Source organism: Peromyscus maniculatus, chromosome 18 (assembly GCF_049852395.1).
Source record: "Peromyscus maniculatus bairdii isolate BWxNUB_F1_BW_parent chromosome 18, HU_Pman_BW_mat_3.1, whole genome shotgun sequence".
Classification (NCBI taxonomy): Eukaryota; Metazoa; Chordata; class Mammalia; order Rodentia; family Cricetidae; genus Peromyscus; species Peromyscus maniculatus.
In genome coordinates this window covers 14,242,886-14,267,794 of record NC_134869.1, presented here as the reverse complement: position 1 = coordinate 14,267,794, position 24,909 = coordinate 14,242,886, and the positions used below count along the sequence as shown (strand labels likewise).

Here is a 24,909-nt window from a genome sequence, read left to right as displayed (position 1 = left end):
CATCACAGACAGACCCAGGAATCCTTCCTGCTTCCTCTTGTTTTCATTTTGATTTTTTTCCTAATTATTTCCTGGATTTATTATGTTATTAAATACTATAACTTACTGGATTACAATATAAAGTAATAGAAAGTATTTAAATCTCAAGTCTACAGATGACTTTTCAGAGACTTATACATGAAGTAGCCACATCTATGCAGGCAAGTGACTGGCAGACAATTGTCCACAGTCCAAACTCACCCAATAATTTTTATAAGTGCCGTTTTCTAGGAACATCACACACTCACTCTCTTAGACACAAATATATCCTGTTCTAAGGGCAGGTGAAGAGGGCTGTGCCACTTTTTACATCCATGTACTCAAAAATTGTTAAGTTTTTATTTAAATATTCTACTTGATATATAGTAGCATCTCGTTGTGGTTTTAATCTGAAAGTTATGGCAATTAATGACACCAAATATCTTCCATATGCGTATGGCTATTTGAATATTCTCTTTAAGTTTCTATCAAGACCCATGATTGTGTGGGGGGGTGTCCTTTTCTTGGTGATTTGTAGAAGTTATTTACATAGTGTAGATATGAGTCCTGTATTAGTTGATTTTTTTTCATTACTGTAAAAAAAAAAATGTCTGTCAAGGAACAATTCAGTAACAGAGAGGTTCCTGTCAGTTCCTGGTGTGAGGGACACAGTCCATCATGCCAGAGAAGATACTGTGGCAGACAGCTCCGTGTATGCAGAAGCCCATGTCAGCTTACATCTCATCCAAACAGGAAACAGAATGGGCTGGAAACAGAGCCACACTAAATATTAACCATACCCCCCAATAACCCACTTCCTCCAGTTAGATGCCAATGCTCACAATGGTTCTCAACCTGTGGGTAATGACCCCCACAGGGGTCATATGTCAGATATCCTGCCTATCAAGAGATTTACAATACGATTCATAACAGTAGCAAAATTACAGCTATGAAGTAGCAATGAAATAATTTTATAGCTGGGGGGTCATTACAATGTGAGGAACTGTATTAAAGGGTCACAGCATAGGAAAGTTAAAAACCACTGACCTAAAGGTTCTACAATCTCCCCACATAGTACCACCAGCTGGAGACCACGTGTTCAATCACAGATGTGTGGATACATCTCATATCCAGACCACCACATGTCAGATAAAGCCGCTGCAAGTCAAGTATCTGAAGGCTTGTCTGCCTATCCTTAAGGCTTTCTTCAAATGTACAAGTTTCAACTTTGTTCTTCAAAATTAGCTCCAACTAATTTTACATTAACGTTCCTAATTTCCATTTTAAAAACAACAGTTTTTGCTGAGGTATTGGCTGGGATTTAGTTAAACCCGTAGGACAATTTGAGCAATACATACATATTTTCCAATTCATGAATATGATATATCCCTGCATTTATCTTTATACACTTTTGCAGTAGTTTTAGTATACAGGGTTTGTATTGCATAAGTTAGCTTTATTACTAAGAAGTTGATAAATTTTGCAACTAATGTTGATTTCACAATTTTTTTCTGTTTCTATAGTGTTTGGAGAATGGAGTTTTTCTGTTTTGCTTTGTTTTGTTTTATCCTGAGGATTGAGCCCACAGCCCCATGAATTTTAAGTACAACCTCTACCACTGAGCTGCACACATGGCCCTACTTTTGGTTTCTATTTTGTTGCCACTATATAAAGTTATCATTGGTTTGTATGTTGACCTTGTATGAAGTAAACCTTCTGAAAACTAATATCAATTATAGTTCATAGATATTTTTGACTTTGTTCTCCCACATCATCTACAAATAATGGTAGTTTTATATTTTCCTTTCTAATCACCAAACATTTGGGTTAACCTTGCTGCACTGCACTAAAACCATCCTTATAATGCTGCCACAGGCATCCTTGCTCCTAGCAGGAAGGCAAAAATGCCCAATACATTACCGTTATTAATGATGCCGGCTGCATTTTTATACATTTCTCAGATTAAAGACGTGTTCTTATATATCTATGTTTCTGAGAGTCATTGTCATGGTTTTTACTTTGACCTAAGGGGCGGGCTGGCCCTCTTTGTCATCCAGCCTGTCATCATTGTCATTATATGTCAGTCAGTGAGCCAGCATTATTTAGTACCTAACAAGTCCCTTCCATACACAAACCACTCCAGTGTGTATGTGGGAAAGAGAAACATAATGAGGCCCCCATTCTTACTTTCTCAAAGCCCAGTATAATGAAGGTAAAGAGAGATAAAGGCAAATAAAGTTCATTCTGTGTTGGTCGGCAGCAGTGGAGGCGACCAGAGGAGGCCGTGCTATTGGACGTCTCCAGGAGAGGGCGCAGTTGAGCTTAACCTTAAAGGACGAATTGCATTTCATCACTTTATCAATAGAGACGTTAAGTGTATCTTTGACTCAAAACACCAGAAGTCCATTGTGACCAGAGCAAAGGAATTTTTTTTTTAAATCTGGGACATGATGGATGGTTGAACTTGAATTTTAGAAATCTGCATGGAAGAATCACTAAGATCTTAGAATGGCATGGAGAAAAGGAGGAGTTGGTCTGTAGGTGGTGAGGACCTTCTGAAGCCTTTCCTGCAGGGAGATGATAAACAATGGCCTAGAACCAAGACTTCGTGCAGACTGATAACAGCACAGTGGAGAAGAGAGGTGACAGTCAGGAGAGACAGAGCCAGTTGGGTAGCCAGAGTCTGAACTCAAGTAGGGATGGTGGGGAAGAAGGAGATGTGGGAGACAGTGATGAGGAACCACTGATGGACCTTGGGGTCTAATGGTTCTGAAGGCTGAATGAGCAGAGATCTAGTTTCCACCCGTGAGGACCATGAGCAGAAAAAATGTGAGGAAAAAAAGACCGTCATATCAGGGATGGGCTATATTAGCATATCTTAAATATTATGTGAGGAGACAGAAATATACAAATAAACCATTTTCAATATTCCACCCACTAATTTTAGTATTCTCCCATGGCTGCAAAGTTAGCAAAAAGTTTAATTAATGGTGGCTTTCTGTCCTCTCCATTCCTTCTGTGTTTATGAATTAAATTCTACCGTGAAGAAGAGCCCCACTGTATTCCCTGTGTGTTTTCAGTTTATGTTTGTTAGTGTTTATGTCACCATGACTTTGACAGCCTTGAGCTTATGATCCAGTGCTGCTAGGACTTTGCTGTGTCCATCATTCCAGCGTCGGCTGTTGGCAATGCCTACACATCTGTCCTGTTGATGCCCCCCCCCATCGTTTGCTGAGCATCTCTTCATTTTCTCACATCATAAGACAATCCAGGCTCCTCTTGTGTTTTTCCACCATGACCTAGAAGCAAACATTCTGCCAAGAAGCCCTGGTTCCATCAATTAGTGAATGACATTTAGAAAGTATTGAGATCCAAGATGAGCTTTTTGCCACTCAGATTCCATTCTCAGGCCAAGGAAATACCTTTGTCCAATCTTATCTATCTTGTTGTAAGGGAGATCCCTTCAGTTTATGATTCTTTTTTTTATTATTAAGAGATTTTCTACTCATTTTACACACCAACCATGGATTCCCCTGTCCTCCCTCCTGCCACCCCCTCCAGTCTTCCTCCTCAATCCCCCCCCCCATTCCCACCTCCTCCAAGGCAAAGTCTCCCATTGGGAGTCAACAGAGCCTGGTACATTCAGTTGAAGCAGGTCCAAGCCCCTCCTCCCTGCACCAAGGCTGAGCAAAGTGTCTCATCATATACCCTAGGTTCCAAAAAGCCGGCTCATGCACTAGGGACAGGTCCCCATCCCACTGTCTGGGGGCCCCCCAAACAGTTCAAACTAAACAACTGTCTCACTCATCCAGAGGGCCTAGTTCGGTACCATGGGGCTCCTCAGCTATGGGTCCACAGTTCGTGTGTTTCCACTAGTTTGACTAGTTGTCTCTATACTTTTTCAGTTATGATTCTTAATGATGGGGGGAAATATGGTAGCACAACGGCGCATTCCGATTCACACTGCCGTGGTGTGGAGACTGTAAATTTGACATGGGGACTGTGGAACCTTTCTGAAGCAGCGATGGAAAACTAACATCTTTCATTGTCTTCCTTTCCCTCTCTAGTCCTTCAGTTCGGATTCACAACCATCTTTGTAGCAGCTTTTCCTCTTGCACCACTTCTGGCCTTACTGAATAACATCATCGAAATCCGACTTGATGCTTACAAGTTCGTTACGCAGTGGAGAAGGCCTTTGGCTTCCAGGGCCAAAGACATAGGTAAGTTGCCTTCAGGGATGCTTTTTTTTTTTTCTTTTTTGAAGATATGAAACATCTTCCATGTAAACTTGAAAAGCCTGCCTGGTGCGGTGCCACACACCTCTGATCCCAGCCCTGGAGGGGCAAAGGCAGGTGGATTTCTGTGAATTCAAAGCCTACTTGGTCTATATAGTGAGTCATAGGCCCTTCAGGGCTGTCTCAAAAATAAATAAATAAATAAATAAATAAATAAATAAATAAATAAATAAATAAATAAATAAATAAATAAATAAATGCCGTGCACTTTAGGAATCCTTAAGGTTTGCATGTAAGAGGGTTCAAATGATTTTTGAAAGAAAAAAAACTATGTTGGTTTTAAATAATATTATACAAGAAATAAAGCTGCCCAGTTAGACTGGTTTAGATTTCTAGTGTTTTATAAATTTGTGCTTAAATCGATTCTTAGTTAGGTTATTTCTACCGTAAGACTTTAGAATCTAAAACTTTGATTCATCGTTTTAAAAACAGACCTTCTGTTTGCCCCCCCCACCCCCACTTTCCTTGATATTCTCCTGACTCACATGGAGTAAAACCTGATTCTTTAGAGGCAGACATGAGCTTTGGTCTTTGACTGGAGATAACATTGAGTTAGATGCTGTGCTCTCAAGAGCTGCTGAGATGGGGACTGTCTGATACAAGTCTGCATCCAGTGCTGAACACAAGGCAGACACCATCCAATGAGTGTGGCCGGGAGCTGATGGAGATGCTTTTTCTCAGAGTGGCCTCTGACCCTCCAGATGAAGCAAGTGTTTACTCATTGGCTTGGGCCAGTGCATCAGGGACAGTCGGCAAAGGTGAACAGAAGGGACCTGGTCAGGACCACTGAGGAGTTTCCAGTCTGTTAGGGGCTTGACACTGTGTGCTGATCTTACCAGATGGCACTTGAATGTCCTGTTGGCCAGAATTCTTTGACTTATATCTGGTGTTGACCAATAAGCTGCAAGTACATTGGCACATGCATGGAACCACAGAAATTCCTTCAATTCCAAACTGTTTGGAAACACAAATTCTAACTCCTTGTTGCCAGAGGCATTTGGAAAGATGGAAAGGACTATCAGAGGTGGGTCAGCCTTGTTGTTTTTCATTCTTACTACCTCTGGAGGAACTAATACCACATTTCTGTTTGAATAGGAATTTGGTATGGAATTCTCGAAGGCATCGGAATTCTCTCTGTTATTACGAATGCATTTGTCATAGCAATAACATCTGACTTTATCCCTCGCTTGGTGTATGCTTATAAATATGGACCTTGTGCGGGCCAAGGAGAAGCCGGGCAAAAGTAAGTGCTGCAAAATGATTGTGAAACTTTTGTTGGCCATTGTGTGGTGCTGGACACAGAGAGAGAAGCTTGACACACAAGCCCAGACAAGGTCTGTAGTAGGGGAAGTGAAATTATAGCATTACACTGTCAGCCAAAGAAAACACATCCCATTTACAAAAGGACTGGGGCTCAAACAAGTCAGACAAGTTTCAGATGGACTCTAATGTGAGGGAGGGAGTTACATTTTCCTCTGACTCCTGCCAACTCTGAATTCAGAAATGTGTGAGATCCTAATGTGCGAAACAACAAAAACAGCATGTGACCTAGTGTAATATGTAGTTATGGAAATGATATGAGTTTATAACAGGATAATTACTACCTGAGATTCACACTGCTGTGGTGTGGAGACTGCAAATTTTACCCAGGGATTGTGGAACCCTGTACCTAGGACCCAAAAGGTACTTAATAAATATCTGTAGAGTATGAAGATTATTTATTCTTAGCTATGATCAGACCTGTGTCTGTATTTTGCCAGTCAAATTAAGACACACTCCTGTGTTCTGAGGTTCAGACTAACATATATGTAGTCTGATAAAATCCTAAGTGTCATTATATGCCACCTAGCTTTTATTTCTATACTTTGCAAAAAGTCTTAGCATACACTAACAGTCCCTAAAGTCAGAATAATAATCCCACTCTAATTGTGGTGTGTAGGTGTCTGCCTAAGGTCTTTGATGCCCAGAAAATCATCTTACATGGGCTGGTAGCTAATAGAAGCAATCCTGTTCCCTGGTTTATAGTCTGAGGCAAATTAATTTGTTCCCTAAACCACTGTAGGCAAATGGAGTAACCAACCTAAGTTAAGCAAACCTAGTCAAGGTCTAGTTTCATCATTAATACCACACAAATGCACTAAGACTTGGATAATTGGGGGTGTGTGATAAATCTCACAACCCAGCCATCTGAAGAGGCTCCTGTGAAGTCATTTACTATAACAGTCATGGGGCCATTAAACACTAATTGTCTAGCAACTTTAAGCGAACATACCAACTCTTTAGAACAGAGACTTAAAGACGTGGAGTAGACTGCCCAGGCATTACTTCCCACCATCAACATCTTCTGCTTGACTTAGCCTGAAGAAGCTTTCCTTCATTGTAGCCACATTTCTATATTTGATTCTCAAAACGACTCAGAGTGGGCTATGCAGTATTTTCCTCACTCTGGAGAGCAGAGGGATGTTAGAGGGGCAGACTCCACCATAATTGCTGGAACCTGCATACAGGTAGAGCCACGCCCACACGGACCTCTCCATCCTTAGCTCCAGGGCCCCAAATGGCTCTCTGGCTCACCTCACTGCAAACCTCCTGATTTTCAGCTTTAATGGTTAAAGTCTTTGGTCCTTCTCCAGTTCTACTACTTATAGTGCAACCTGTAATCGGTTTTTGGAGAATCAAAAATGAACTGGGAACAGATTTATGGAGTTGATAATGAACCAGAGCTTCAGAAGTCTAGCAGCCTACCAGTCTCATAGTATGCTTTGGTTCCATTGTATTAGACTATTCAGCTCCGGGCACTTTCTTTGCAAACTTTTCTCTTTATGAGCCATCTGCAACTTTCCAGGTTATACCTCTTCTCTCTAAGCCACTGACCATTATGTGTGTGTGTGTGTGTGTGTGTGTGTGTGTGTGTGTGTGTGTGTGTGTGTGTGTGTGTTCCTTCATGAATCTTAGCTCTGTCATAGCAGACACCCTATTACTTTGCAGTGATTTTTTTCCCCTTCTTCTCTGTTATCATTGTCTTCCCCCACCCCCCTCTTTCTCCTCCTCACCCTCTGCTGCTTCTTTCAATTTGGAAATGCTCTAGAAGTAAAGAAAGCTTACAGTGTAAAACCACTGTAAAATCCTGGGAAGTCATGAGCTTTTGTGATGCGCTGCCGCAGTCAAATCCCACCTGTGATTTAAGCCAGCTGTAGAAACGGCCCGTTTCCATTTAAACTGAGCCTCCATCAAAAGTACTCTATCCAAGCCTGCCACTGTGCCTCTGCGTTACATCAGTGCCTCCCCCTTTACTAGTGGGTGAGCTTACTGTGGCTCCTCCAGGGATGAAAGTTTTACTCATGGACCTCGAATCCTTTGGTTCCCATGATCTTTGTCCCTGTGATGGCACTTTTAGGTCTGCCTAATGTCGTTCCTGACTCTATCGGTGTTGTCCCCAGATAGATTGTAGACGGCTTAAAAAGAAAGACCAAACCTTTCATGTCTGACCATGGCAGATAGAACCACTCTCATGGTGTGAATGCCCAGCAGTCAAGGGTCCAGGGTTGCTGGTAGGTTGACAGTCTGTTTTAGCCAGATCTGGTAAGAAAAAACATGGTTCAAGGCAACATTTTCTACACATCGCATGCACAAAAATCTTTCAACTATGTTCCTCTGGATGGATTCTTCTTTGTCTTCTGTGGCTGCAGCTCAGACTGCTCATTGTTTGTTGAAGAATCCACCTCCTCCTCTGAGTGAGGCCACTTCCTCTTCTAGGGTATCTTTACATGGGGTCCTTAGAAGGGAACTTGGAGAACTTTGGGCAGACATTATGATTCAGGGTCATGATAGGGACACAGATATGATTCGGGATCATGATAGGGATACAGAATGCTCTCGGCCTTAGAACTACCATGTGGCATGCAAGTAAGAAATAGATGCCCATGGTGAGTTGCTAAATCAAAGCTGCTTTTCTACAGAAACAATGATGTCATAAAAGGCCAGAGCCTTGATCAAGGACTCTGTGTTCATTCACAGAGTTAGACACCAGCATATCTTACTCAATGAATAAGAGAGAATATATTTGTGTCAATCCTGTAATCACTTCTGTACTCATCTTATGAGCCTGAGGTGCTTTATCTATAAAACACACTTGCCTTTAAGTACATAAACCTGGTCTTATTTCCCCTGACATTTGCAACCTTTGATTCCCAGTCCCAGGCTGTTAGTGTCACAAGACCTGAAACCTCAAAGGCAAATTTTATAGCTAATTCAAAGACAGTCAGCACGAGTTTGATCTGAAATCGACAAACCTGAAAGCCAGCTTCTGGCTCTGTTCTTCCCCTAACAGTGGTGATAATGACCACTCCTGTGTCCCTGTCTTGTCCATTGAGGAAGTAAAAACAAAAAGGAACTGCTGTTTTCAAAGGAGAGTCCTCTCATTTAAAGATGTGGGATATTTTCGAAAGTTACATGAGAGAAGTCTGTGTCCTGATCTAAACAATGCCTTTTGAGAGACGCATTCAAAGTCTCCTTTCTTAGCAATGCTCAAAGGCATCTACTGGTCCTTTAAGAAAACGTCCTTTATAATTGCAAGAGACTTTTCTTGGGCGGTGCCTCTCATTTCTCTCTCATCATCAGGATATCTTAGCTTCATCCTCCTCTGTCTCTCTGTCTCTCTGTCTCTCTGTCTCTCTCTCTCTCTCTCTCTCTCTCTCTCTCTCTCTCTCTCTCTCTCTCTTTCTCTCTCTCAGTGGTAGTAGGTATGCAGAGCATTTGCCAGCAAACCAAGTGGCAGTCATGAGGTCCTCTTCCCCTTCGTGGTCTCCAGTTTTGACAGTAGGTCAGTGAGTTGGTGAATGGGCACCACTGGCTGAATTGTACACCATAAGGTGTACATGAAATTTCATTTCCCTACATTCATAGCAAACTCAACTGCTTGATGTGGTAGTCATAGGATTTCACCACTGTAAAAAGAAGCAGGGAGATGTCTAAGCAGCTCAGTATCAGTGGTCCTTCTCCTGTGATGAGTGAGATGGTATGGGAAGAAGATAACAATATGCTTGTACTCTAGGTTCATTTTTGATTCTAGGTACCTGTGAGTAACCAGCCACTGGAGACACATTCTCAATATGGGTTTGTGCCTGGGGTTACATGAATATGCTCAGTGAATAAATTCACAGATTTATTCTCTTTATTTCTTTGGGTAGAAGATGGAGGATATCTTTCATAAGACAGGTATTTTATTTGAATTTGTATTTTTGTCAATGGAAATCCTAAACAGAACCAACTGATAACAGCTTTAATCTCCATAAAGTCTTGGAGCTCCTTTGTGAGCTAAGAGTGTAGGCGGTAGTATGAATACTCCATGCTAGTGCTGGGCCTGGCTCTTGCCAGTCCCCAGACTACTGCTCAGCTCCTAAGACCACTCTAATAAAGTTTGTGTGTCCAAGTACTGCCTCCTTCTCAGCCACAACTGACAGTCACCAAGGTGATAGCTAGTATGTCTTCATGCCATGTTCTAGACAGTTCACTCATTCTTCTTCCAGACCATTCTTTCCAGGAGAAGCAGGTGAGGACTGAGGAATGTTGCGCACCTACTAACCATTTGCTTAATGCACAAGTGTCTGGATGGATGGCTCCTTAAGCTCAGTACATTCTTGTAAAGGCCAAAGGGCACTGATTTGTCCTGGGCATGATAGAAAGAAGCCATGTGCTGTTGGAATTGCTTGTGTCATTGATTTGGCTTAAGATTCAGCAGTTGAGGATAATCACATCAGACATGAGAATGAAGAGACCCCAGAGACCATGATTCATTCATTCCATACGACGTACTGACCTGCAAAATGCAAAATGTGCATAAAATGAATAACCATCACTCACATTTGTCTTGCTATTGGCTAAATGTAGTATTATGCGCTTTACCTACATAGTGTCATTTACTCCCTAAATGAGTCTAGGGGGTGGACATTCCTTTCCACTTAAAGAATCACATAAGGTGGCGTCAGTGAGCCGACTCCACCGGTAAAGGAGTTGGCTACACAAGCCTTGCCACCTGAGTTCAGGCCCCCAAATTCATGTAAATGTGGGACGAGGGAACTGACTCCACAAAGTTGTCCTCTGGCCTCCTCAGATAGACTACGGCATATGTGCCCCCACAATATATATGTCATATATTCTCTCTCTCTCTCTCTCTCTCTCTCTCTCTCTCTCTCTCTCTCTCTCTCTCTCTCTCTCACACGCACACGCACACGCACACACACACACACACACATACATACAATAATAGTAATAGTGATGGATACATTGTTTTTCATTAAAGAATTATATAGGATGAATATGACCAGAGTACAACTGTATGAAAATGTCGCAGTGAAACCCCTTATGTTGTTCTCTAACAAAGATAAGAAGGAAGGGAGCCGACAGAGTAATTGTTAGAATTACTCACCCTCTCTACTCATTCAGTCCAGAAAATCAACAGAACCTCTGACACATCGATTTCCTCCAATCAAGTTAACCAAATCCTGTGTTTCTGGATTTCAACAGTATATAAAACTGCTAGATCCTAAAGTTAAAAAATAAGTAAATAAAATAGCACTTAAGACCTCCACTCTACTCCCATAATCCTACAGTTCAAGGGAGATTGTGGTGGCACTTCAGAGAGAAGGGGGTGAGTCACGCCGACTGCAGGGAAGGACGTCTTCTCGGAACAGGTGGTGTTTTGGTTGACCACTGAAGGATAAGCAATATTTACTCTTCCAAACAAAGGAGTAGGGCTTCCAAAGAAAAGGAAAACCCAAGCAGAGGCATGAAAGCCTGGGAAGCGTCCGTGGCATAAGCATGGCTGTAGAGGGAGATGTGGGTTGAAGAGGAGGAACTAGGGAGTTAGTGGTAAAGGGAACTGCCACTGTGGTAATAACACAATCTGCCTTCGCATCCAGGTGCATGGTTGGCTATGTGAACGCCAGCTTGTCTGTGTTCCGAATTTCTGACTTTGAAAACCGGTCGGAGCCAGAGTCTGATGGCAGTGAGTTCTCGGGAACTCCTCTGAAGTACTGCAGGTGAGTGTGAACCTCAGCGGGCTGAACTGGCTCTAGCATGGAGAGGTTTTGTTGACAACCCTTCTTGCTGACTTTGAAGCAGTAGGTCTCAGAATCAAAATAGACTATATGAAAAAATATATATATTTTCAGTAAAAGAAAAAAACACCCAGTGTTTGGGCAGAAAATGTCTTAAAATTTTTAGTTGAGTGTACACATGATTAATGTAGTAACTAGGCTCTGGCAAACCAAGGGTGAATAGAATTTATATTCCCTGCCCAGAAAACCACGCTTCAGAGAGAGAATAAAGGTAACTAAAGACTTCATGGAACATGTTACAACAGCAATATAAATTGTGACTTGCTTATTTTTTGTTTTTCAATCCTGAAGGCATTAAAATCACCTGCTGATTTTTTTTTCACTAGTTCTCGGGGAATTTCATCCAATATAATTTGATTGTATTCACTCCCTGCCCTACTCACCCCCTTTCTCTCCCCATTCCATTTTGTGCCCTCTTTTTTCTTTTTAGCTCATCGAGTCCAATGTGTGCTGCCCATACACTGCGGGCCATGTGGCCTTCCACGGAGCATGGTCCATCAACGAGGGGCCACACCCTTAAAGAAAACTGACTGTCCTTCCAGCACGTATCAGTTGCCAATAGCTCCTCACTTAAGGGTTGGACTTCATGTCCACTTCCCTATCCCTTTTTGTCTGCCTTGAGTTTCCATAGGTGTGTCTCGAACACTGTGAACTCGTGTACAACTGCCTTGCTATGTCCAGAAAGCACGTTTCCTTATAGTCATCCACCTCCGCTGACTTTCAGTCTTTCCACCCTGGTCCACAATGACCCTTGAGCTTTGGGAGGAGGGTGTAGAATATAAATGTCCCATTTACGGCGGAGAATTCTCCAAGTATCTTATTCTCTGAATCACAACAAATCGTGGGTCCCTGTGTTAATCACTATCTGTTGCAAAAAGAAACTTCTTTTATCAGGGCTGAGAAATGTACTAATCTATAGCTATAATGATAAATTATTAGGAGTCCATTTAAGAGTATCCTCATTTAGCAGAAAAATAGTAGTAGGTTCTCCCCCTAAGATCTATGACCAATCTATCCATAGGTTCTTGGCCATATAACAATGCCAGGTATGGATTTCAAGTTGTAGAACAGGCCTTAATTCTGATCAGAAAGTGGTTCGTTACTCCCATGACATTTTCTGCTATTGTGCCAGTGGGCATATCTTGCCAGGCCAGTTATCATGTAACTAAAAGAGCCCACAGCTGGGTAAGAGCGATAGTTTACTCTTCAGTAGTATGAACAGCACCTCTCAGTACTACTGTTGGGATAAAGTCAGCACCAGCTTGATTTATCCATGTTCTATTAGTCAAATATTTGGTGTCTTCCACAAGAGGGTCTTACTGTTAAGTTCTGGAGGGCGCCCAAGAGCACTGACAGTAGTAGCCTGTAATGTTTGAGGATCTATGGGAACCTTGTTGACTAACAGCTCCAAAAAGGGTAACTCATTTGGACTTTTTATTTGTTAACTTGTGGTGTCTAGTAGAGATATTTTTGCCATATTAACTAACACTAAAGACCTTTCAAATTTTTATGTAGAAAGCTCTTAAAATATACATATGCACATATATAAAAGAGTTTAAATGGATTCAACTGGGGAATTTTAAATCCTTCTCTGTTTCATACAGTGACTCAAAACAACTAATCTCCAGGTGGTTTGACTGACAGCCATTGAGGACACTTGACCTTGTTCTACCTTTCTTTATCTCTTGCCCACACTGTGTAGTATTGTGCTTTGAAAAGACCAATGGATAGAAGAGCAGAGTACTCGTTGATTGTAGCTTGTTCCTCTGCAACACATGCTCATGCTCTCTAAAAGGAAATTAAACTATACCTCCAAGTATTTGTACAATAATAATGTATGAAGTATTTACTGGGGACCTAATATGTGTTGAGAATTATTACTTTGTTTAATAATAATACTAACCTTCTATGGTAGGTGGTATTCACCTTTTTGGCAGATGATAGGACTCCTGACTTTCATGGTAGCATTCTTCTAAGAAGCCTCACAACAAAAGTGCCATAAGGGCATGGCTGTGACACACCCATGCATCACACTGGCCTGGAAATGACGCTTTGGGTAGAGACTACCCTAATAGTGAGGTTCAGCATGGTTCCCTCTCGAGTTAATAAACAGCCTCCATGGATAGGAATGTTCAGCTTTCTGTGAGCCACAGTCTGATAATCTTTCTTTTATATTAGCCTCTTAATGACTAACAATAAAGTAATACACTTGCCCATTGTGTATCCTTCACCTTTCATTATTTTGTTTTCTTCTTTATTCAGAGAAATGAAAAGAGGGATGTAAACTAGATGTTAGTACCTAACATCAAAATGTATTTGCTTAGTCCAAGAATAAAACATCAGACCTGATACTGGAGAAACTCCTTTGGCCTGTGAGGCTAAGTCACACTTTGCTTATCATGTAGACAACAGACGTAAAAACCCAGTGACCTGTGCATGCTCAGCTCCAAGAAGACAAAAGATCATGTGAGAAGCTAGATGGGTCCCACTGCTAGGCAGCAACCACATACAATTGCCCTCTAAGCCCCAAATTAACTAAACAAAGTCCATTAACTCTCAGGTTTCATCATGCATTTTATCTCCACCTCCTATACTGATGGAGAGGTCATAGGAAGATATAATAGATGGGACCTAGTCCTGCACTGGATCTCGCTGAAGCCTGGAGGTGGAGGGAGGATGCAAACAAGCAACAGCACTTGGTGTTTTCTTAGAGTCTTCCCTGTGTTTCCAAACCATGTCACGAATAAAATAATATAGCATGCACTCTTACATGCATATAGCAGTCTAAGAAGAAAAGAGGGAAATAAAATTATAAGTATTATAATTTTAATTTAAAAACCATTTGGTAGACTTGGATTGAAGGGCAGTTGTTGAAGTGCTTGCCTTGCACGAATGAAACCCTGGGTTCAGTCTCCAACAGCACAAAAACTAGGTGTGATGACACACTTGGATCAGCACTCGGGAGGTGGAGGCAGGAAAATCAGAAGTTCAAGGTCATCCTTGGTTACATAGTGAGCTGGAGGCCGACCCACCTCAAAAAAAATAGATAAAAAGGCTTACTTCTAAAGCTTTTTTGTTACTTAAAAATAAGATAAAGTACAGAGAACACTTTTCATTTCTTGCTTCCTATATTATGTCTAGCTGTCCTACATAATAAAATAAATTACCTTTCACAATTACTAACATAAATGGGATTATCTTCATTTAAGTTGTGATCATTTTGTTTAATGTTTTTTAAATTCTTCTCTGAAATAATATTTTCATATTTCTTCAAATCTTTCAATCGCAAGAGAAATGCATACATATGCCTGTAAAATTCATATACACATCCATCGTGGAAAAAGCAATGTTAGAATTCTTTTCTTAGTCATGTATCAGGTGATGCACCTGAATTGGCTCCCAGCCTGAAAACATCAGAACATACTGTTAAATTTTTAAAATACCTTCTCAAGTGGATCAGTGGCCTGGAAGAAATGGTTTCCTAAAACCAAAACTAAGTGGATAAAGAGCCAAGATTACACAAGAGTATTATGACCAACTTTTACCCAAAGACAATTTGTTGAACTAGGAAGAATTAAGCTTTGCTTTAAGGTTTCCCATGGGTAGGGAAGTTGGAAGAAAAGAGATAAGTGGCAAACCCATGAGTAATTCTAAATATATACTACATAGAACAACTATAATATAGTCACACTATAATAGTGTCTATTGTACAGTAGTGAAAATAAGCAAGTTACAGGCAACATAACCGTAAATAAAAAAAAGCAAGTTTCAGAAAACTGTGTAAGATGTAACATACTTTAAGGGTTAGAGAGATTGCTCAGCAGTAAAGAATGTATACTGCTCTTGAAGAAGACCACATTGGGTGGCTCACAACCACCTGTAACTCCAACTTTAGTGAATCTAAAGCCTTCTTATGGACTATGGGCTCCTGCATTCACACATGCACATTCTCTCTCTCTCTCTCTCTCTCTCTCTCTCTCTCTCTCTCTCTCTCTCTCTCTCTCTCACACACACACACACACACACACACACACACACACACACACACACACAATTAAAAATTAAAAAATAAATCTTTCTTAAAGGTATAATATCCTTACGTCAAGATCAAAAGTAAATAGTATACTATTCTCACAAATGTATAAGCAAATTATGTATCAGTTACTTTCCTGTTGCTGTGATGAAATATAATTACCAAAAGCAACTTAGAAAAGAGTTCATTTTGGCTTATGGTTCCAGAGGGCTAGTCAATGATGCCCAGAAGGCATGCCAGCATGAGCTCAAAGCTGGCTGATCACATCTCACCCATGCACAGGGACCAGAGAGAGCAATCAGGAAGTAGGGCAAGGCTATAAGCCTGCAGAGCCCACCCCCAGTGACACACCTCCTCTAGCAAGGCTCCACCTCCTAAAGGTTCCTTAACCTCCCCAAACAGCTTCACCAACTGGGGACCAATTCAAATACATGAGCCTATGGGAGATAGTTCTCATTCAAATTCCCACCATATGTATCAATGATAAAAATGAAATTAAGTAAGAGGAATGAAACGAAGTGAGAGCATGGATGAAATGTCAAATTATTAAAAGAGACGTATAATGAACCAGTAAGTTTAGTTATAAATCAGGAATTATGGTTAGGCCAATTCTGTGCACCTAAGGGCTACATAATACTATGTGTAGGTGAAAAGGATCAAAACAGTCAAGACACTTTTGAAGAAAATAGTAATAAAAGATGCATCTTATGCTAAAACACAATATATAGTAATTAATGTGGCAGTGTCGTGGTAACAGAAGTAGAAAACGATGTAGAATTGAGAATTCAAAGCTTTATTACATAATAACTAAGAAACAATTCACAAAAAAGCACATATATTTAGGTTCTGTTTCTATTAAGTGCAAAGGAGAAAAGGTAAGCATAATTTTACTTAGGAAAGTCCTACACAGAGAGTGAAACTGAAAGCCCACAAGAGGACGGTTGTCATGGAAATTAGAATAGGTGCAGTATTTCAGGGTGCCTGGGAATGCCAACAAGACACCTCTATACCACTGCCCCTGTCTTGTGCTTGTCTCGGCTAGGAGTCCACTTGGTTTATTTTTTTCTTTCAGAGGTATCACTATAATTTTCACAGTTTAAAAATAGGACTAGATTAACTCCAGCTGATGCTAGGAAAATCATGTTTTCGGGCCAGTCATCCATTTCTTGAGAAATAGAGGCAGCTTTGGGGATGCATTTTAGCAAAAGGGAAAACTAGTGTCAGAGAAGAGGCAGCCAATCATGTGAAAAATAATAATACCACATCAGAAGCAGAGCAGCAGGGCTCTGCTCAAGGCTAGAGCAGAGAGCCCAAGTTCTTGTCATAAGGAATCCCTCGGTTCAATCTCTAGCACCCAAAACAAAAACAGAAACAGGGCATAAACAGCATCTGAGCTTGGCATAGGACAAGTTTTATAGGGTCAAGGGTAGGCAAAGGCATAGCTCAGAGCATTTCAACAACAGTCTGCAAATCCAGAGTGCAAAAGAGAATCTGGAGGTTTAGACTAGCATGAGACAGACAAGAACTAATTTTATTGGTACGGACAACTGATACCCAGAAAATAATTCTGCAAATTCTGTTGTGGATACTGATGTGAAAAAAAAAAGTTTAAGAAGTCATAGAAAATGACACCACAAAGAATTTTAAGTCTAGCCTTTTAAAAATATAGTTTTGCCTGATAGCCATAAGTATAATAAAAGGTATTTGCGTTTTTCTTCTAGAATATCTCCTGGAGTATTTCTGAAATACTAGTGCCTGAAAATGAACAGAGGAATCACATGGTCCCTGGCTATTAGGTAGCTCGGGGGAAAGTAAATGAAGTTTAGGATAATCTGTGCAAAATTTAGTCCTGAACAAAGTTCTGCTTCCTGGAATTCAGTGCACAATTCTTGGACCACCTAGGGTCAGATGAATAACCATGTATTAGACAGTGGAAATTTAAGCACTCTGCCTAATCCCTATCACCACGGAGAGAACCAGCAATTTGGACACATGAAGGCATTCACTCAATTTCAGCAGAAATTATTCATTATAAGTATCACTCTAGTGATAAAAACTTCATGGTATATCATCACTACACACCCAAAGGCACTAATAATAATCAATTCGATGATTGTGATGGTAATAATCATGACCACAAATACTGTTTCAGGTCCTTGATATATTTCAAGCATAATCTTTATAGCAACTTATTCTGGATCATCTATAAATTAGTACTGATCCCAAGGTCAGATGTTAGACTCCATCTTTTACAAAAACCTGAAAAATCATAACTTTTATTCAGACAAGATAATTCTGTGCATCTGTACATCAGAAATGTTCAAACAACATTACATCCAGATCATTCTAAAGTTCTGTAACAAAAAGGAGACTGAGTTCAAAATGCATGAAAACTTATGACATTGGAGTCACTTTTCAATAGTGGCAGTAGTGATGGCAATGGTAACAATGACATGTACTTGTGTAAATTAAAGTTCCCAGGACAATGCCTGACCCCAAATAGGCGTTCAACAAACACATGTGCAGTCCAATGTCAATTCAAATGTTAGAGACTGAGGTTGTAGGAGGAAAGACTTGTTAATGGCAAGCAGCAGAAACCACATGTAAATTGACAGGCACAGACAGAAATGTATTGTTCTCAGCAACTGGAGCATCAGGAAGCCATACTAAGTCTTTTTCAGTAATAACTGAGGGCTAAGAATTGGTCACAGTCAGCAGACTGTTATCTCTGCTGCTCCATTTTGTTCTGTTTTCATTCTCTAGCATGTTCTCTGCCTCTCTCCCTCCCTCCTTCCCTCCCTGCCACCCCATATAATTTGTGGTAGGTCCTGGAAGTTCTGTGGACTGCGCACTTAGCGATAATTCATTTAATAATAGTTCTAATGGACATCCTGGTGATGAGTCACAAAATTTTTGAGCTGAGGTTGAGGAAGAGGTAAATCCTACCCAACCCCATGGGTAATTACCCAGACAAGAGTTATATTCTGTTGGGGATGGGAGAGGTGGTTCAAGACAGGGTTTCTCTGTGTAGTCCTGGCTATCCTGGTATTTGTTCTATAGACCAGGCTGGCCTCGAACTCACAGAGACCTACCTGCCTGCCTACCTGCCTCTGCCTCCCAAGTGCTGGGATTAAAGGCCTGTGGCACCACCTCCCAGCTAGAAGAGTTATCCTTTTACCAAACGAAGAGATGCTGGACAAACAAAGCAACATCTAGCATGGAAAAAGTTTTTGTTTATTTGTTTTCAAAATTTATTCCAATGTATAAAGACTACATAGTGAAAATGGAAGAGATCTGAGGAACTGAAGAATCAGAGTTGGAATGTAACCCCCTCCTGTGTTTATAGATATCGGGACTACCGGGACCCTCCTCATTCACTGGCACCTTATGGCTACACACTGCAGTTCTGGCATGTCCTAGCAGCCCGGCTGGCTTTTATCATTGTGTTTGAGGTGAGTTTTCTCAAACAGTTCCTTTATTTCCTTTGGCGCAATGAAGTCACTTGGAGTAACAAGTAAATACGTGGCAGAGACTTTCAGCACAAAGACCGACTTTCTAAAGTAGCGAGGCCATATACTGTGGCCTCTTTTTCATCTTTTTCCTTAATTGGAATGTTCGAATTTCCCAAGAAAAGTTTCAGAGTCTCTCAGTAACAAATCAGGAATCATGGATCCTACATTTAATATTCTAACCTTTAAGGGAAATGCAGTTTTCCCATCCCCACCTGCAGAGGTACTGAGGCACCCTGTTCATGATGTCCTTTTCACAAGCCTTCCAGGATGGTACAGGGGCTCACAGACTGTCTGGAAGACATTGAACTTGATGCCATACCTGTTGCCTCTGTGTACGTCACCACTTCATTACTTAAGCACTGATTACTGAAGAGTCAAAATAGACTCAGAAAGTACAGTCTTCCTGGCAATTGTTTGTATTGTGTTTCAATAAGAAAAATACATCAGCTATTTTCTTTCAGGCTTTTAGGAAATTGTCTATTTCTGTGACTCCATGTCAATTCCATCTCTCATCACATGCATTGGAGCCACATTCATGCATATCATAGATGCCTTTGTTTGGACTAGAAGTATCTTCAAACGTTGAGACAGTTCTATCATCGCTTTGCCCTTTCACTCCAGAAAGCCAAGGGAAGATGATACTAAGTTCTTCTCCTCTGGAAATTAACTAATGGATGGCTCAGTCCCTCTTTTTAAACATCATTGCTGTGTTTGTTTGTCTGCGTGTGCACGCACGTGTATGCCAATGCCAATGTGAGTGTATGGAGGCCAGGGGTAGCCTATTGTGGCAGCCAGTTCTTTCATTCCCCCACGTGGACCTGGGGGATGGAGTTCAGTTTGTCAGGCTTGGTGGAGAGCGTCTTTACTCAATGAGCCATCTCACTACCCTCGGTCCCACCTTAAAGAAGATGTTTTCTGTGGGTGGTGGTGGTGGTGGCGGCGGCGGCGGCGGCGGCGGCGGCGGCGGCGCACGCCTTTAATCCCAACACTCAGGAGGCAGAGGCAGGAAGATCTCTGAGTTCTAGGTCAGCCTGGGCTACATAGAGATTTCTGGGCCAGTGAGATTCTGTCTATGAGAAGTAGATATGCTTAGCCTAACATGGTCTTCATTTTTTTTTTCAAATGAAGGAAGAAAGGATGCCATGGAGATGGCTCAGCAGGTAAAGTGCCTATGTGCAAGCATGAGAGTCTGCCTTTGGATGCCCAGCGCCAGTGTAAAAGCCAGGCGGGGTGGCACACGCCTGTCATCCCAGCCTGGGGAGAAGGGAACAGGTGGATCCCAGGGGCCTGCTGAGCAACCACTCTAACACAAACAGCTCCAGTTTCAGTGAGAGACCCTGTCAACAAAAACTAAGGTGAAATATGGTAGAGGAAGACTCCCAACACTGACCACGAGCCTCTGCATGCATACATACTAACAAACACATCTGCATACACACACACACACACACACATACACACACCATACATTAAAATACATACATACATACGTACATACATTCATACAGGGTGATATTAAACTACTAAATGGCTATTCATTTAGAACTTTCCATATCCTTTTTGTATATTATTTAAAGTATGCAGAAAAGCCTCTTGATTTGGCAGAATTTTGTGCCATCTATGCGACAGTGAACTTGTTTTTAAAAACTGAAGAATCCTTATTGCTGTCCTTCAGCACAGCTTTATTGTTATTAAGTAGCTTAGAATTATAGGGACTCTTGCTCACACTGTCATCTGGTAGTTCACGGGTCACCGGGATATAGACAGACAAAGATGACAATGACTCTAGAATTACAACCATTTGCATTTCAGGTAGAGAAGGTGTGGCACTTTCCCAAAAAGAGAATATTTCTTCCTGAAATGACCATTTCCCTAGGCCCATGGGTGACTCTCACTGGCAAGGTGTGTAAAGAAAATTAAGTAGCCAGCTACACAGAATTTTCAAACTACTTCTGTTTTTCACAGCATCCTTTGACAGGGGAGTGAGTTGAGGCCCAGAAGAGTTAAATGCTCTACATTCAGGTGGACAGTCCGCTCCTAAGCAATGAAAGCTGCTGAGCCAGGACTTGCTCCTGGGGTTTCTGTTCTCCTAGTCTCCACTGAACATCTCTCCTCATCTTCTCCCTCAACCCCTGGTCTTCCTCTCTAGATGGTGTCAACAAACCAAGTTCAGGTCTCACCTGACCTCGGTCCTTTCAGTGCGTGCCTCCCCCAGCCTCATCCCACTCCCACGTGTCCCAGAGACAAGGCTCCGCGTCCCAAACGCTCATTCTGATTCTGTCGTGTTCTCTTGTTGTGTTTTTAGCACCTGGTGTTTTGTATAAAGCACCTCATTTCCTATCTGATACCAGACCTCCCGAAAGATCTCAGGGACCGAATGAGGAGAGAGAAGTACCTGATCCAGGAGATGATGTATGAGGCCGAGCTGGAGCGCCTCCAGAAAGAACGGAAGGAGAGGAAGAAAAATGGAAAAGCACACCACAATGAGTGGCCATGACCAGGTAGGTGACCAGTGTGCCCTGGGGGAAGCCACACTCAGGTCAGGTGAGGATCGGCTGCTCCAAACACCCAGAAACAAAATATTAGAGTTTTCACCAGCAAGGCTCAAAATAGGTGCTCCCCAAACCAGCTTATTTCTGTAACCATTGCAACTCGATCCTTCCTCCCACATGGTCAGGCTACCTTCTCTTTCCCTGGCCAGGTTCTGGACTGGAGTCAGAGTCTTATAAGTTTTGCCAGGAATAAACCTTCCTCTCCCTTTGGCTCCAGCCAGGCTATTTTCATTCAATCCTCAGAGTAATGCGTCCCTTCTTTCTGGTCGAAGTCAGCATCTCCACTGTCCCATCATGGACTTCTCTCCATCAACCACTCACATTTTCCAGATGTCTTTTTGTGCCACACCATGCCTTCTAAGAAGGTTTCCCAGGCCTCTCAGCCCATTGAGACTCAACTCCTAAACTCCTCTGGTCACGACCATCGTTATTGGTGCTAAATGCTAAGAGATACACCAATTTGTATTATTAATTTGTGTTCCTCAGAAGCTGTCATCAGGCTATCTCAACACAGTAGTGAGTTCATTGTAGTATTAATTCTTCCAGTTAGCTAGGGGTAGGCACATGGCACCTAAGAAGTATACATTCAATAATAAGAGTGGAATAGGGTGAAGCTGTATACATTGTATGGAAACTCAACAAAATCCCTACACATCCTATCGAAAAGTTCTGAAACTTTCTATAAGTCAGCGATTAGCTACATAACCTTAGACAACCTAACTTCCCTGGGCCTATGTTTCCTCTGTAATAAACTGTCTAGAGGAGCCTCTGTTCTCATATTCCATGAGACTAATATTATGAAGGGGCGGGGGGAATCTTTGTTTTTTTGTGTTCTTCAATGTTTTCTTCTTTATTTGAGCAAAAACTTCAAATTTTTTTTTTTTCAAATTCTGCCCTCAAAGGAAAACTGAGATCCAGAGGAAAGGAATTCCCTGTTGGCTAAACTGTAGCTAGATATCTGCAGAGATGCATATCGTTGATGGCAAAGTTGTACCACCCTTGCGGCATGTTGACAGTCCCATGGGTTATTGTGGCTTTGATAAGAGGCTGAACTTGGCAGAAATAAGATAGACCTAAATCCTGCAGGAATAAACACCTGAACACCTGCCCTGTAGTCAGGAGCAGGGTTGACTCAGGCTTCATGTAAAAATGAAATAATTCTGCCACCTATAATATCTACTCTTTGGCTGTGACTGTGGTAAAATTACTGAACTTGTGGCATTCTACCTATTGAACTGAGTTAATATGCAGCTCAAATAAGGCAGTACATGGGTGGCATTTCCCAAGCACTAACATACCACAGAGTCTCCAGTGTGTGTGTTACTGTTAAGCACCATGGTATAGCCTGCTGGATTCCATGTCTGTCTTTTACTTTCTGTGTGTGGTGTGGCAGATGGACTCGGTTTCTGTGTGAAGAAGGGGAAGCAAGCGGTACCTTAGGGAATGAGTTGTTCTAGGATTTTAACATATGTTCTACCCTCGCAGCCCCTGGTTCATTTTGATCACCTCCCTGGGCCTTCCTTGGAGAAGAAAGTCTGAGTGTATCCAGCGGCTTTGGGTGGGGTGGGAAGCAGACATCTCCACAGAGAATTGCTCCTGATAGCTCCAGTGACCATAGACCAAGGTGCATGTCATTGTCCTCAGAGGCCAGGCTGGGCTGCAAGGCAGGTGACCCATCCTGGGGAATCCTTCTGCCTTCACCACATGCTGCTTTCTGCCGACTTCTCATTTTTTATTTGGAAGCATGGTTTTTGTCTGTCTTTATTCCCGCAAGAGTCAGCAGGACCCCTGTTACTTCAGATTGCCGTAAAGCAGACATAATGTTTATCCTTCCCTTACTCCATTTGGGGTTCCAAATTCTTGGGATGCCTTTGACACACAGTGAGTCCTCAAGCTGTTGTGCACCATGACGTAGAGATGACCTAAGTGTGTAAAATCCTGATGCCTTTTCTCTTTCCAGGTGACCATTGATTTCCAGGCAAATGACCTGAATTTTGTTTACTTCTCCGAGCAGTGCAAAAGCACATTCAAGTGAATGATTAGCGATGCACCCGCAGTGCATGCTGCAAGACCCCGCCATGCAGCCGCAGACAGGGCGGCAGTCAGGGGAGGACAGAGGTGGAGTCCCGCTGCCGTGAAACTATGCTGCAGTCCGGCACACAATTGCTATCTATCCATAGACCACTCTTGACCAAGCAAGCATGCACGTTATGGGCAGTTAACATTCTCAAGTTTTTAAAAACCAAGGGGGAACTTGTATACTGGGCCTGTTTTTCAGCCTGTTTGCTACCTTTTTTGCATTCTACCCCATGTGAATTTTACAGACACTGGGCTAAAAAAAGGATATTTGGACACCTGGACACATTCCTAGAATGTCATCATGTCCTAACTCTACGTCACCAAATGACACAGACAAGACCCTGTTTACAACTTTTTCTTTTTCTTTTTTTTTTTTAAGTTCAGATCTTTCTGAGGAGATGATTCTATACGACATATCTATAGCTACATGTATGGCCATAGATGTATTTCTGTGTGTACATATGTATAGTCATGTATTCCTACATATGTACATACAAATGCAGAGGTATATAAAGTACATAGGAATTCCTTACTTGTAAATAGCCAAAAATACTGACATGAATGATGAATTTTCACATTTAAACAGTCACCAACATGAAGCCATGTTTAATGCTTGTATAATGTGATACAATAAAATTTAAAATAAATTTATGCACATGGAATATTTTCAGCTGGCTCCTCTGAACTTCTGTTGTATTTTTCTCCTTCTGGAATAAAAGGGATCACACAGTGCAATTTTTAATGCAAGCTTTCTTACTCCCACCATGCTACTTGCAAATTACTCCAATTGTGTTTTTCTTCCTTGCCTCTCTTTTTCCATCTTGCTTCCTTACTGTCTTCTTGGGGTACAGAGCAAATTGCTTAAAAATCAATATGAAGGGTTTGAAAATGCCACCGGCACGGTATGTAAGGGGAAGAGAAAATTTAATCATCAATACTGAGAATGCTTCTATGCCCCTGCCTGCTAAACTATTGCACTAATTCTGAAGAAGAGCCATCTGTCTGGGGAGATGACCAGACAGGGGGAGAGAGATATTTTAACTACTCTTCTTCCAGAGATGCAGAATCTTTTAAATTTGTTTACACCGTGTGTATTTGCGGTGTGTAACATTTTTTATAATCATATTATTAGCATGTAATGATCATTAGAGTCAAATCTTTGTGCTCACATTATACTAGTCCATACTTCCATAATAAAAATACTTAAGACTGGATACTTTATAAAGAAGAGAGATTTATTTAGATCACAGTTTTTAAAGGTTGAAATCTCAAGCTTGGGTGGCCCCAAGTGTTTGGCCACTG

General features: G+C 41.6%; 1 protein-coding gene across 6 annotated transcripts in view; it reads left to right on the top strand.

Moving 5' to 3' along the window:
• The window catches only part of Ano4 (anoctamin 4), a 394,739-nt gene extending 370,462 nt beyond the window's left edge, over window positions 1-24,277 (top strand). For all 6 annotated transcript variants that reach the window (XM_015998459.3, XM_015998460.3, XM_076554596.1 and 3 more), the window contains 6 exons: window positions 4,086-4,238; window positions 5,409-5,556; window positions 11,234-11,353; window positions 18,811-18,916; window positions 21,282-21,477; window positions 23,489-24,277. In XM_015998459.3, coding sequence (XP_015853945.3) covers window positions 4,086-4,238; window positions 5,409-5,556; window positions 11,234-11,353; window positions 18,811-18,916; window positions 21,282-21,473 — 719 coding nt within the window. In that variant the 3' untranslated portion in view covers window positions 21,474-21,477; window positions 23,489-24,277. The remainder of the gene's footprint in view (window positions 1-4,085; window positions 4,239-5,408; window positions 5,557-11,233; window positions 11,354-18,810; window positions 18,917-21,281; window positions 21,478-23,488) is intronic.
• The last annotated feature ends 632 nt before the right edge of the window (window positions 24,278-24,909 follow it).